This window comes from Punica granatum, chromosome 3 (assembly GCF_007655135.1).
Source record: "Punica granatum isolate Tunisia-2019 chromosome 3, ASM765513v2, whole genome shotgun sequence".
NCBI lineage: Eukaryota > Viridiplantae > Streptophyta > Magnoliopsida > Myrtales > Lythraceae > Punica > Punica granatum.
Genome location: NC_045129.1, coordinates 13663968 through 13679400, shown reverse-complemented (window position 1 = coordinate 13679400; position 15433 = coordinate 13663968). Strand labels below are relative to the sequence as shown.

Below are 15433 nucleotides of genomic sequence, written 5' to 3'. Positions count from 1 at the left end.
ATAAGCAGAGTTGGGAAGTAATGAGTGGGTCACTGTGACAATTAAAGAATTAGAAATCTTCACGTGAGATACCATTGTATTTATCACTAGTCGTGAAGCCTGTATATTGCATGAGATTAAACGTGAATTTTTGCTAATATTATTATATCGAATGTGTATTATGAATTTTTAAAATAGTAATTTACAATTGATAACAATATATTATTAGACATATAAGACTAATGGTAATTTAATTTCACGAATAAGATAAGTAAAAAATAGAAAAAAAAACTCAACATAAGCCTTTGAAAATTCAAAATTGTCAAGATTATGCATAAAAAATTTAAAAATTTGAACCATGGCAGAATGAATTTTTTTATCTGTAACGTTATCAAGATTAAACACTTAAACCACATGTACAAAATTGAAGAAATCCTAAAATTATACAAAATTTTATTGTGAAGAAGCAGTTGACACTTTGAAATTCTTAGTAGCATAGATAGATCCTTCATTTATTTGGTTCCTTAATGTATCCACATGATTTTTTCTCACAGTTGCATGAATTGAGTTATTTTATCAAAAAAAAAAAATACAATTTACTATAGACAAAACAATAAATAAGAAATTTTTTACCTCTTCATCTCGAAGAATCATATCAATGCTGATTAATTTATTGCTCTTTGTGTTTACAATTTTCCATAATTTGATTACTCTAACTTTTATTTTTCATGAATCTTTTTCAGATGTTAACTCTCTCAATAAATTATAAGACATCTTGAAAAGATAAAAAAATGCAAATTCATACATATTTAAAAACAAATTGTAAAAAAAAAGTTACTATAGGATAACATGTTGCGTATATACGTCAGAATAAAATTTACAGAAACATATAATATAATTTAATGAGAGAAATGTATATATGTAAACATATATAGAATCGTATATAATATATATATATATATATATAGTGTGTGTGTGCGCGTGTGTGTGACTTCATAAATATGTAGATATATGTTTGCGGAAAAGTATATATGTGTGTGCAAATAGACTTCAATTTGATGAAAAAAAGAATGCTTTTATAAGAACATGAGTAGATGTAGAAAAATTAAAAAGAAAAGGTTGAGTTTGATTTATCATGAATCATATTTTGAAATCGAAAATTTGAAGTGAAACAATAAAAAGTAAAATATTAAAATAATACCAACAACAACGATAATAATAATAATGATTGAATAACCCACTTTGCGTGTAGTGGTAGACGAACTTTTGAAAGCTCACGTCCAGTAGTAGACATATATTCTTTGAGAGTTGAATAGATCATTGTTTGTGTGGGTAGTGCTTTCTATTTATAATTATTATTTGGAATATAAAAAAATAATAATCTGATTTGTTTTTTAAAAATTAAATATAATTCATACATCTATAAATATATGATGTAAGCTATTTTTTCAAAAGCAAATATTTTAGAAGATATTATAGATAAAAATATTTTTAATTGATCTATATAATTCATTAAAATTTAAAAATTTAAAAAATTCTAAAATTTCATTCGAAAATGAAGTATTTTGGGGCTATCTAGTCGGGTTCATCCAAAGTTCCTTACCCTTTTGCACGAATTATTAAACAAGCCATATTCATATCAAGGTCAAGGAGTCATTTCCACCTTAATCCTGCTTCATATAGATATATAGATATAGATTATGGCCAGCCTTTTAGTAATAATAAAAATGAAAATAAGAATAAAGGAAAAGTACATTGTATCAACGTTTAACGGTCTCATCAAATTTTACTCAACTTTAAAAAGTACACTATATAACACAATCTTTAATTTTCGTGGCAAATGAGGCACAATTTTTGCCACATCATGAATTCTATTTTTTTACGGCTTGGCCGACGTGCCATGTCTGATACGAAAATCAAAAGTTATGTCGTATAGTGCAATTTTTAAAAGTTATACCAAATTTGACAAAACCATTAAACCTTGTGCCTGCAAAGTACTTTTCCCTAAGAATAATATACTAAGAGAGTATAGCCTTTATCTATATTAAATACATAGTAATCACTTTTAATCAATACTATTTATATATGAAAAGGAAAGTAGTTTGTCTAAATCTAAATTTCCTTCTCCCTAAAATATCTTTCAAAAATAGAATTGAAAACATAGAAACCATTGAATTACAAGAAAGTTATGAATAAATGAGTAATTTTAGATTCTTTTCAACTATCAATTGTCCTATCATTCCTTAATACCCTCCCACTCTCTTTCTGTCTCTCTCCGTCTCTCTTTTTCCCTCACGTTCACAGCAAATATTGGGTGATTATTATTTAGTTATTTAAATGAATAATATTTAATAAAAATACATGTATATGGTAAATTTTGCAATCAATGATGTCACAAGCTCCCACTTATAAGTACTTTAGTTGGTTATTATTCTTCCAGCTGCGAGACAACTAGGGACTCAACCATAGAGATGAGCAAAGGGCAGTGGCCAATTAGAAGGTTGGGGCAAGTTCTGGGAAAATGCTCAATGAAAGTCTTGGTAAATCGCTTGATCTAGTTCATGTTTACCACTGCTATATCAAGACAGGGCCAAATAAAGAAAAAAATCCTAGATTGATTATTACACCACGTATATTTGCTGCCTTTATATCCACAGTAAAGCATGCCCCTTATTAGAAAAAGGACAACCAAGCTGCTTCAGCCCTTTCGATTATTAGTCGAGACTCGCTCAATATATCTTCCTTATCTAATAACAAAGCAGATTGCTCGAGCCCTTTAAGTATAAGTAATTTCTTACCACCCATGATGAAGGAAATAAGATAAAAAGCAAAAGAAGCTTTTGGTCTCCTTGATAGCATATAAGCATGCACGTACGCAGTTTGAGGAGTTGTTTAGAGTTCGTTTGGAAGTACGATGAGAGATTTCATAATCACTTTTTCTTATAATCTTAAGCAGATTTAGTGTTTTGTAAGAGCTTTTTAAAGAGTAGAATACCACTGTCGTCATTCATTTATTCATCAGTAACCGTTTCTGCTCCTGACATATTTTTGCCACCAATTAGCCCCAAACGTTGACATTTAATCTACCATTTATACCCTTCCGTTAACCTCCGTGACGGAAAATTCATGGACGGCGTTACTTTTTCCATCACTTTTCCATTACGGAAGGGTATAAATGGTAGACGAAATGCCAACGTTTGGGGCTAATTGATGGCAAAAATATGTCAAGGGCAAAATGGTTGCTAATGAATAAATGGATGATGACAGTGATAGTCTACTCTTTTTTAAACCATGGTTTGGGTCGAAATTGCAGTTGCAAACGTGATTTTCTCAAACAGATTAATAGGTGCTTATAAATTCTACTTATTTTATTTCAAATATTAATAATTGTCTTTTTTACTTTCAACAATTTTCAATTGTTACCTCCCAAACGCTTTTGCTTATTCTAAAATCAGAACTTATTTTTCAGCAATTATACTTTTGCACTTATATTTCAGTAACAACACTCCCAAACCAAGCCTTATTTATATATTCTATAATTTTGTAAGAGAACTTTTAATATTTTCCTATGGAGAACTTTTTTCATCTTAACATTTTTACATTTATATGCAAATTTTAACATAATATTAAATATCATAATTTAATTAAGAAATAAAATAAACTATAAAATTTAAACTAAGGATTGTCAAAATGGAGCTTTCGCATTTCACATGATTTATTTATTTTTATAATTTTATATGTATTTAAAATAGATAATAATCCAAGTAATTAGGAACAAAAGATTTAATTGCATCAAATTGATTATACAAGAAATGGTACCTTAAAACATATAATGAAGTTTTGTAATGAAAGAAGATTTTATTTAATAAAACCAAGAAGAAAAAAATTGCAATTGTTTAGAAGAACTTGATTTCTATGAGATGATCATTGTCAAGAACCTTAAAAAAATATTATATTATAGAAGATATATAATATATGCCCAACATGAATAAAAAGAATATAGAGATAGCCATTATTGAAAATATAAAAAATCATATCGATCATGAAAGAAATAGATCAAGGTAAGAGATAACGAGAAATAAGATCAGTTGAAAGAAATTACTATAAAAAACATTTATAACAGTAGTACATTTAATTATAAATATACATTAGTATATTTATATGACATATAGTACATTAAATTTGGAAAATATTTCATATTTTTAAGAAAATCTTTTTTAAGTTATTGAGGGAATCTTTTAATTTTCATAAAAATATTTAATTTTATTTTGCTAAATACAAATAATATAGATAAATATCTAAAATTCATTGAAATGACAAATATAAAACTTTGTAAAATTCATTTTAATTTAAACTAATAGATACATGCATAAATATTTTTTTTAATGTATTAAGTCTTACACTCAAAAAGTACTCATACAACAATAAGCTGAGAGTTTTAAAATTCCATTTTGTGGTGCAATATATCACATCTCGCTTCTCGACTCTTAAATATTATAACTGATAATTGATCATTCTTTGTTTAACTTAAATTAATAGATACATAAATCTTTTCTAAATTTATTAGATCTTACACTTGAAAGTTATGCAAGAATAAGTCAAGAGTTTTAAATTTTAGGTTATGTGGTGCGATCACATTTCGTTTTATCGGATTTTACATGTTATAAAATAGATAATTGATTCCTTTTTGGAAGATTATGTAAAAGGTCCTGATGTTTGGTCTCAATTAAAATATCATCCCAACGTTTCAATTGTTGCAAACAAATATTGAGGTTTCAAATTTTAGCTATTATGTCTGTTAATCAATTTTTACCACTTTTCTCGAAATTCTAACAATATCGGATTGAAATAATTCTAAAATTATGAAAATCTTTAAAAATTCAGATTACATATCACTACATTATGCGATAAAGAGAATGATTGTATAGCGAATTATTGGCCAATTAGACATGTGAAAGCGGAGTCTATGGAGGCTGTGGACCTTGTCCATAATCTCCATAGAGCTTAGGGTGATCGAACATGACACATCCTGAGTATTCAAATATCTGAATATGACAGATTGGAGTCACAAATATATATAATATTTGAAAGTCTATTTTAGCAAATTTTTGAAATATAAGCTTTTTTTCACAACATTTGAAATGTTGGAATAGATTTTCTATTTGTTAAAAATATTGAGACTTTTAATTTAATTATCCCTTTTCTTGTTACAAGGACATTGATAAAGGACATTATCAGGGGGCCAGCTACCTCATCGGTGGCAGTAGGTTGTGTTTATATTATCAAACAAGTCATTTTTTTTTAATTTTAGCACTTAATTAACGTAGTCAAATTCATGCTAAGTCTCTAACAATAAATGTATATCAATATATAATATATAAAAGTTGAAACGCGAAACGTGAAAGCTTTATTGACCAACCCTCAGCTCTTTAAATTTTCTCAATTTTTTTTTTATTTTTAATTTTAGGAAAATTATGGCTCTCAATTATTAACTAGTGAATGATAGGAGATTAGTCCTGAAGTCTCCATTTTCTATTCATATATCCATTCTAGGTCCTTATCAGAATATTAGTCTCCGTCCTACACCATCCTTTGAATTCCTACATTAAATTTCAAAGCACGATGCTTCCTGTCCCTTATGGTAGCATTATATTGTGGTAAACAAACCTTCCAAATCAATCTTATGATAGCTTCACTCAAGCCCCTTCCTATCCCTCTTCTAAGAGTTGAGTCTTCTGTGCTTGACATCATCAAGGTATCTCTGGAAGGTAATTTAACTCTGTCAATGTGAAAAATATATATATTTAGACAATCAATTTGCGGATAGATGCTGTTACAACTTTACATTAATTTTATTTAAAGCACTTTTGATATGGAGATCTTCCACTATAGGGAAAAGTTTTCCAAAATTTGATCGCTACTTTTCTTCTATACAGCCTTTCCTTTAGGGTTGTCTTTGCATCAAATCCTATAACAACCCTAATTTCCCATGACAGTTAGGTAGGCAGGCTCAGTGAAATTGAAATCGGGCTTATTATTTCCACTGCAAATTCTATGTACAGAAAGACGGCCTCAATAGATCAGATGGAGAGTACAGGGGCTCACTACAAGAATCTTGAAATATAAGGATACAGTATCTTCCATAAAAAGCTTATGGGCTAGTGCGTTGAGGCTCTCTCATTGGAAGGTGACATGCCATAAATGATTTACTTAAATGTTTTGTTAGTATATGGCTTCACCAGACAAATTCAAGATCATATCTCATTTTAATTCATCCTAAATTGATAGATAAATGATATCACACTTTCGTCTAAAATTGGTGCGTGTGATTCCATTCATAAGAAAGTGAGTAATATTGATAACCTTATTTTCGGGTTGAGAAATGCAACATTGCTTATCTGAATAAAGTTTAGAAAATGTATAACATTACAGTGCTTCTTAAAATTAGTAGTCCTCATGCATTTTTTTTTTGAGTTATAAATATAAATCGAAGTGAAGTTTTTCAAAACAAGAGCATGTGAAATGGCTTCCTTATATATTCAATTTCCCACACTCCAACTCTTGTGCGGAGGCCTCTCGTTCATGTAATGCGGGCCGCTTTTCACGAAATTTATCTTAGATTAGCGACATCTATCAATCGTTACAATCATTAATTGTTCCATCGATCCAGCACATTTATTTAATGTCACTCGGGCCAGATAATATATTCAAGGACGAGCAAACACTTGGTATCCAATACAGTCTCAATATAAGTATATTGCAATTCACGGGAGGAAGACTCCAATTGCTGGCTTTTGTTCGACTTACTATAGGGTAAAGGTCTTTCAACATTAATTTTTCATTTACAAAACTCGAACTCAATACTTTACTTAAGAAGAATTTAATTAAAAATTTAACTGTAAAGATTCGCATAACGTAAGAGCAAAACAACTAATTGCTTATTAAAAGCAATAGACGCTCAACCTTAATATGCTTACAAACTACATTAACCTTCGCTTTTCCGTTTCAGATTTTTCTTTTTGGGTGAAAGTGTCGAACTTTTTCTTTAAGATAAAAATTTTTAGATCCTATTAGTTTGTCTTTCCAGCACCACCCCCCTCTCCCGAATCTATTGGTATTTGATATATGAAACAATATTCTATCCCATCGTATCCTCATATTTATTACATGGAATCATATCATTTGAAAACTGTGAATTTATATCTCAAATCTACCATATCCTCATTGTAATTTGAACTACGCGCATCCACATAACTCTTTTTTTTTTTCTCGGAAGCCCGAAGACGTATTACATAATTTGTTCCATATGTACCTTCTTCAACTGTTTCCCTTTTCTAAATTAGAATTATGGATGCAGACATTGCGATAAATCAATCGCTGTCGTATGACGACCTTTTATACAAACACAAAGAGGTTTCCTACTCTTGACGCAATTTAGATGAAATTCTCACATATAATACATAGCGATTAAGTAACCGAAAAAAATATAGCAATTAAGTATCAAACATATACTCCAAAAAATCAAAGACCAAATCATACCCAACCTCAAAATTATGGAAATTATCTCAATGTTTGTGTTGAAAGAAAAAATAACTTTTAATGTTTAATCTGAAAAAATAACCTTTAATATTTAATCTAAATTATGGAAATTATCTCAATGTTTGTGTTGAAAGAAAAAATAACTTTTAATGTTTGATATGAAAAAATAATCTTTAATATTTGATCTCCAAGAATTACTTTAAAATAATCTTTAATATTTGATCTCCAAGAATTGCACAAGTAACGTCACTCCTCACAATATCATTGGGCGAGTAATGTCCTCACTCCTCACAATATCATGAAAATTTCCAACGGCCTAATACAACGCTTATGACCTTTGAAAAAAGAACTTTTAAAGTGTATTCCATTCTCGAGAAAAAAATGTTTGCTTTTCCAGTGAAATTCATAATAACTTAATAATTGAGATTAATTCCAATCTAAATCTAAATATCGACTTATGCATGTTCACGAGTCTCGTTGAAGAACTCGTAAATTACAAAGGAATATAAAGAAAAATATTCCAACCGTAATTTAGACTAACAGTAGTATATGACAAGGCTGTACCACAAAAACAAACGTACAGACTCTTCCGTAGCCCTAATTAAAAAAAAAAAAATCCGACTGCTTTGCCAGAAGTTATCAGATGTCATCAGCTCTGGACATGATAGAGAGGCGGCTTAGCCCTGGCTCGAAACCAGTCCGGCGCCGGGGCTGATGCAAGGAGGGCCTCATCAGAGCCGAAAATGCTCTCTTCATAAGATCGCCTTCGACGCCGCAGGTTCTGACGATCGAACTATTCATCGCCAATCTCCTGATATTCAAGACCCTGCTGGACCCGTACGGTGCAGATTGCCGGCTTCCTCCACGGCGGCCGCTCTGGTTTTTGTGCATCGAGCACCTGAAGGAGCCGGGGTGCGTAGTGGGGGAGCAGAGGCACGTCCTCTTCTGATTCGCCATCTCGGGCCTGGCGTTGTCGCCGCCGTCACTCCGGCTACTCGAAGTAACTGCACGGACAGAGGAGACTGGACGTTCAACTGAGAAGTGGACCGACGACGGGGTCTGATCGCAGAATCTATCCCGCATTCCAGCACACGATGGAGTCGACGCATCGGTCGCGAAACCACAGGAGACGGAGGATGAAAGCGCGGAGGAGAAGCCACTGGTCGATGAAGCGCAGACAGCCGCCAACCCGCGACTCGTGCTCAGACTGGGATGGTGAGTAGATTCGGTTCTCAATACCGTCGCCATGATGGTAGTGTCGGTGGAGAGGGAGGGAGTGCTTCAAAGAACACGTTTTCGGTTCTTTCTTGTGCTTGAAAAACGGTTTTTCCGGCGAAGGGGGACCGAGTCCAGTGGGGTAATTATATGGGAAGTTAGAGAGGAGGGGCTTTTTCGTAATTTTACGAGGTTTAAACTGGAAGCCCGCGTGCGAGCCGTAATACGATCCGATACGATGGTACCGGAAGAGATGAAGAAGTTGATTGAGGGTGGGACCCGCAAAGGCCACATTGTAGTTGGCACAATGACCGGCTTTCCGACACGCGTCGACAGGTGTCCTGTTCTCCCAGGACCGCCTCAGTAGCACCAAAAATCCCAAGCTTGAGAATAAAAGACTATACATCAGATATAAAATTTTTTTTTGACACAGTGGACTATTTGGCTTGACTATTTTCTTTAGACAAAATTGATAATTTGGTCCCTGAAATATACATATCAAGACAACTTCGTCCCGTAAATAAATTATGTGTACAATTTGGTCCGGACGTTGCAAATGTTAGGATGAATTGATCCTTCTGTTTCAAAACATGAGAGATCCCTGATGGAACCTTTTGTAGAAGGCGTTAATTCTCACTGTTCATCGTCCCTGAAGTTTCTAACATTCCTCCCGCCCAAATTGCCCCCAATTCCTTCTTCCCCCAAAATTCGATCAAACTATAATTAAGCTACAAATCTTCAAATTCTGGACAACGCCTCAAATTCGATCAAGCTTCCTTCTGCAATTGAGAGTGTCACCCGTGAGGATCCGAGCGAGAACCCATACGCTTCACCAGAGTTGAGATCATCGACGAGATCACCGCCCTCGAAAAGGAGTGGTGCCAACGTAAGGAACTCCTCTGATTTCGAACCCCATTTTCAACTGTAATTGCGATATCAGTTTGCCAATCTCGTTCATTTCGTGTTTGGATCGTTGGAGCTCATTTCAGGTTAGATTGAGCTCGAGAACCTGCACGAGGAGTTCAACAACATCAACAAGCAAGTGGCTCAGCTTAGAATCGTGAGCTCTTGGACGCAATTGAAATCAAGGCTCAAAACAATTGGGAACTTAATCCATGATTTCGTTCCTAGTAGTGATGATGAGGTGTTTGTTTTCTTTCATTGGTATATCACTCGTTACTCGCCCACTGCATAACTCATTTATGGGTAATGTAATTTGAGGCAAATAATGCGGTTATCAGGACATGGGGCGAGAAGAGAGTGGAGGCTAAATTGAAGAACCACTTTGAGCTTGTTGAGCTTCTTGACATTGCAGACATGAAAAAAGGTATTAGAATTAGAACTGTTGTCCAGAAAGTTTGCTCCATATACTGTTTAAACATTATATTTTTTCTTTTTCTGAATGTTATCCGGAAATGCCTCGAAAGTTCTTGATCAATATATTTCTAATGAATACGATCTGATGTGGCCGGAGGTAGAGGTTTCTACTTGAAAGGTGATGGTATACGCCTTAATCAAGCTTTGATTAACTTTGGCCTTGATTTCTTGGAAAAAAAGAGGCTACATAGCATTGCAAACTCCTTTCTTCATGAGAAAAGAGATCGTTGTCGGTTTGTTTATCGATATTCATTGAAAATTAAGAGAAAAAAAGGATTTTTACTGTTTTGTGCTCATTGTTATTTAGCTCACTTACGAGCATATCTGAATTGGTCGATATATGATATACTTCTATATTTGGTTACTGGTTTGTTTTTGTTATTTGATGTATGGAGTTTGATTATTTGTTGAACTGAAATTTGTTGATTACTCTTGTTTGAACTGAAATTTGTTGATATACTTTTATATTTGGTTACTGGTTTGTTTCGGAGCACGACAATGGTTATGATTATGATTTAAGATCCTCTCTGAATGACACTCTCTGAATTGGTTGATACATGTTCTTTTGTAGCTTCAACCATCTGTAGCGAGAACAAATAGACAGACACATCCAAAAGCTTCAACCGAGTTTCAGATTTCAGCACAACAGATATGGGAAATGAAGGAAGTCAATGGAGTGGGACAAAGCAATATGTCCAAAAGTCCACAGCTTCTTCACAAGTTGAGGAATCAGTGAATCTCTGTGGGTGTGGAAGGAAGCTCGTGTTGCAAACATCTACGAGGAAACAAAGTTACGGTAGGCATTTCCTTGGTTATCCTTTATGGAAGAGAAGTGATCTTACATGTGGATACTTTGAATGGGTTGATAATAAGGAGCAACTTGAACTGTAGCAGACTGCAAGACCCCGGATTGGAGCTTCTTTTACATCCCTCAAGAAACAAGGTTTAAATGGAGAAGATAACAAGCTCATGAAAAAGATAAAGAAGAAAATTCAAATGTATGAGCAGGAGAACAAAATGCTGAAGATTGCATATAGTATATTGATTTTAGTCATTGTTTTAATCTTAGTTTGTGTTTGTCTTAAGATATGGTAACGTGTTTCCTCGTGTGAATGGGATACTGTAGGCTTGTGTGCTTCTAATTTGTATTGAGATGACTGTTATTGCTAATATAATTCAATGTTTGGCTTTGTGTGGCCTTTTGTTATTGTTATCTATTGTGCGTGGCCATTCTGTTCTTGTTGCCTATTTTGCCAAAGAACAAATTACATTTTTTCGACAAAATACATAACCATAACCACTGTTCTGTATTGCCAAAAAACAAAATGCATTTTTTTAACTGAATACATAACTATTGCAGGTCTTGTTGACATCTAATTAGGTGAAACTACAATTAAAATATATACAAATTGCCTATGTCCACTAACTCCTCAAGATCTTCGGCTGATTGTATTTGATCCTTGTGATGAGCTTGAATGGGAAGTTGACGCTGAAGCTGTTGAAGCTAGTGCAAGTACTCTTGGCCTTATAGAAGGGGGTCTATAACCATGAGTACTCCAATTGCCTCTACCCATCACTGTTGTAGGGAACCTGAATGGAAATGTGCTTGGACTTGGAGATGGATTAAATGGCGTTGGAGGCCTCCAATTAGGACCTTGGTTTGCTGGTATCTCCATTCCTGAGCTAAAAGGCATTCGTTGAATCTATAAAAACAAGATTTATATGTTGTCTTCCCTTAGTAAAAATAATTTTAATACTCAATGTGAATTCAATCAACCTGAGCAGAAGAATGTGAAGTTGATCGAATGGATCCCAATGAAACAGGTATGCTAGGCCCGAGGATGATTGAGTCTTGAGATCCTACAATGGGGCCTGAGGGGCCTATGGGGGTTTCAACCTACCAAAAGAGCAAAAGAACATTTATAAAACAAAGTCAATTGAATTTATCATAGTTAACATAATAAACAATTATTATACTTGTGTATCAGATGTATTAGGACCTCTGGTTGTTCTTCCGTTTCCCTTCTTGTTTGGAGCATCGTAAGTGGCTTCATTCGTACATTTCCTAATGTTGTGCCCAACCTCTCCACACTTAGAGAAGTGAGTCTCACCAAACTTTCTTGTTACGTTGGAGGAGTTGTCAGAGTTGATTGCCTCACCCTTAAATTGTCTTCTTCTTTGCTTAGGCCTTCCAAACGGTCTTTTAAATGCAGGTGGTTCAATTGGTGGCAGTTCAGTGCTGTGCCAATCACTTTCACCGTTAATTGGTTCAATGTACGAGACATAAGTGGTTCTCCATCACTCAGCAGAATACTATGAGCGAACATACTTCTCGGGTTCCAAATTATTGTAAGCCATGCAAGCAATAACATGTACACATGGTATCTCAGTTAACTGTCACATTTTACAACTGCAAGTTCTAGCACCTAAATCTACCACCTTACATTGGGGCCTTTTCCATATTTGAAATTTGTAACCATCTGCATCACTAACCCATTCATGGGTCCAATATGAACTATCTTTTCTATACTTGTCTAGCCTATTATGTGCTATTGGACAAATTGAACCCACAAAGCTATTTGCCCTCAATCTGTGTTTATTTATCTTCCCCATCAAATAACATCTAATCTTTTCAAGCATCGTAATGATTGGCTTACCACTGAACTTCACAACTTTCGAGTTAAACTGCTCACAAGTATTATTTAGTAAATTATCATTCTTAGGATAATTACTAAATCCATCTTTGCTCCAAGCGTCGGCTTGAATCTCTTCAGCCATGCCCTTGCATCCTCATTCATTCTCTTTATTATCATCATATTATGTTCAAACTCCATCATTGTGGTACTTCTTGCACATTTCTAGAGTTGTTTGGTTAAGTCCATGTTCTTAAATTTGCTATAGAAGTTCATCCATATGTGCAATACACAATTCCTATGTGGAGCACCAGGACATAATTCCTCTAAAGCCAATTTCAAACCCTGCAAGAATCTTTATTGTTAAATAATATTATAGTTTTAGTCAATATTAAAAAAATATAGTTAATTGATAGGTATCTTCTGTTGATCTGATATAAAGTTCCAACCATTATCGCTGTATTGTCCAATATCCCTAAGCAAATTTGTGGATGTCACTGTATTGTCCAATATCCCTAAGCAAATTTGTCAAAAACTAACTCCATGTATCCCTACTTTCTTGCTCAACAACAGTTACAGTAATCACATAAAAATGTTGATTGTCATCTTGAGCAACAACAAATAGTAACTGTCCTCCATAGTACCCCTTTAGAAAATACCTATCGAGCCCAATGAGGGGTTTGCACCCTACTTTAAACCCCTGAACATTTGCATTAAATCAAATGTATAGCCTATCAAATGTTGGTGGCAGCTCTACAATAGGTATATGCACTTTCAAACCAAATGTAGAGTTATGATTCCTCCTAAGTTTCTCACAATAGTCCCACAATTTTTTATATTGCAACTTCTCAGATCCCTCTACAATTTTTCTGGCCAACCTCATTGCTCTGTATATCTGATTGTCATCTACATGAATACCTCTATACCTTTTAAGCCACTCAAAAACATCATGTGCTAACATTGTTGGGTATGATCTTAATTCATCAACAAACTGAGCAGCCATCCACTTCTTATTAGCTTGCTTGTTTTTGAACCCCCTAGCACAAGTATGTGACTCCACGAGCTTCTTTACTTTGAAAGTTTCACCTCATTACTCCAAGAATAGAAGATCTCCCATTTGCACCATTCTGGTCTACACTTTGCCCTAACCCTTTCGTTGTCATTCTTCACAAACTTGAACACCCTTCCTATTGCTATATTATAATCTATCACAGCTTTCTTGAACATTGTTAAGTTTGTGAATAATATGTGTAACTCTAATTGAACCTCTCCAAACGTGGCATTCTCATCAAACTCAGGGTATTTTCTCAACTCATCTTCACCCTTGTCCTCATCAGATATACACTTGTCCGCTAACTCCATTGAAATATAGCATTCATCTTCATCACTGGAGATGACCACATCCACTGTTGTTGGTGATAATCTAACAACTATCTGCTCTCAATTTTCGGGATCTGATCCATCACCAATATGCTATTCTTCTTCATCCAAATGACCTTCAGCATCCTCATTAAATATATATTTTGAATCATAGTAAACCTCTGAATCAACATATTCAGTACCTTCATATTCAAAATGATCCTCCTGCCCATCTACATCATATCCTTCAAGATTATCTTCCTCACCAACCTCATCATCATTCCTTCATAAAACCATTTCAAAAATCCATCACCTCATGCCAAACACAAAGCATAAATAGATATATCAAGAGAGAGAGGCAAATGAGACTCATACAAGGTTCCATAGAAGTGGAAAACACAGACAATCAACAGAGAACCAGACATGTAATTAACTCTGCAAGATGTATCTCCAACCGTATAATGTAACATAAACAACCGTAGGTGCAGTCTCATTTTGATCGAGCAGCATATTGTCGAGCATATTATCGTATAATGCAGCATATTGTTGAGTACTTGCTATGCATGGTGATGAACAACAATTACCCCAAATAAACAACCAAAGACAGCAGAAACAACAATCACTACTGACTTGGAAGCCATGTGCAACGCAAATCAATAGCTGAATCCTCTCGGGGTTATTCCCCTTCTCCTCCCTAAAAATATTTAACGAGGCTTGATCGAATTTGAGGCGTTGGTTTGAATTTGATGATTTGTAGCTCAATTACGGTTTGATTTCAATTGCGTCCAAGCATCACAGACTTCAACTTCTTTTTCGACAGCCAACCTCTTGTTCTCATTGGTGCTCGCTATCATCTCCGTTGCATCGTCACCATACAGCAAACAAGAGTAATCAACAAATTTCAATTCAACAAATAATCAAACTCCATACATCAATAACAAACCAGTAACCAAATATAGAAGTATATCATATATCGACCAATTCATATAGGATCTTAGATCAGATTCATAATAAGCACAAAACAGTAAAAATCTCAATTTTTTTCCTCTTCATTTTCAATGAAGATTGATAAACAACCGACAATGAGAAATTGCGTCCAAGAGCTCACAATTCTGAGCTGAGCCACTTGCTTGTTGATGTTGTTAAACTCCTTGCGCAGGTTCTCGAGCTCAAACTGACCTGAAATGAGCTCCAACAATCCAAACACGAAATGAACGAGACTGGCAAACTGATATCGCAATTACAGGTGAAAATGGGGTTCGAAATCAGAGGAGGTCCTTACGCTGGCAACACTCCTTTTCGAGATTAGGTCGTCGATGATCTTGCTCGGA

At 34.2% G+C, this 15433-nt stretch overlaps 1 protein-coding gene across 1 annotated transcript; it reads right to left on the bottom strand.

The window, feature by feature from the left end:
* Nucleotides 1-7891: 7891 nt before the first annotated feature.
* LOC116198859 lies at nucleotides 7892-9046 on the bottom strand. The gene has a single exon (XM_031529112.1). The coding sequence runs from the start codon at nucleotides 8764-8766 to the stop codon at nucleotides 8158-8160; it is 609 nt and encodes a 202-aa protein (XP_031384972.1). The 5' UTR covers nucleotides 8767-9046; the 3' UTR covers nucleotides 7892-8157.
* Nucleotides 9047-15433: the final 6387 nt, after the last annotated feature.

Bases quoted from the DNA above. Each gene is read 5' to 3' on its own strand.
- LOC116198859 (XM_031529112.1), bottom strand. From the start codon at position 8,766: ATGGCGACGGTATTGAGAACCGAATCTACTCACCATCCCAGTCTGAGC.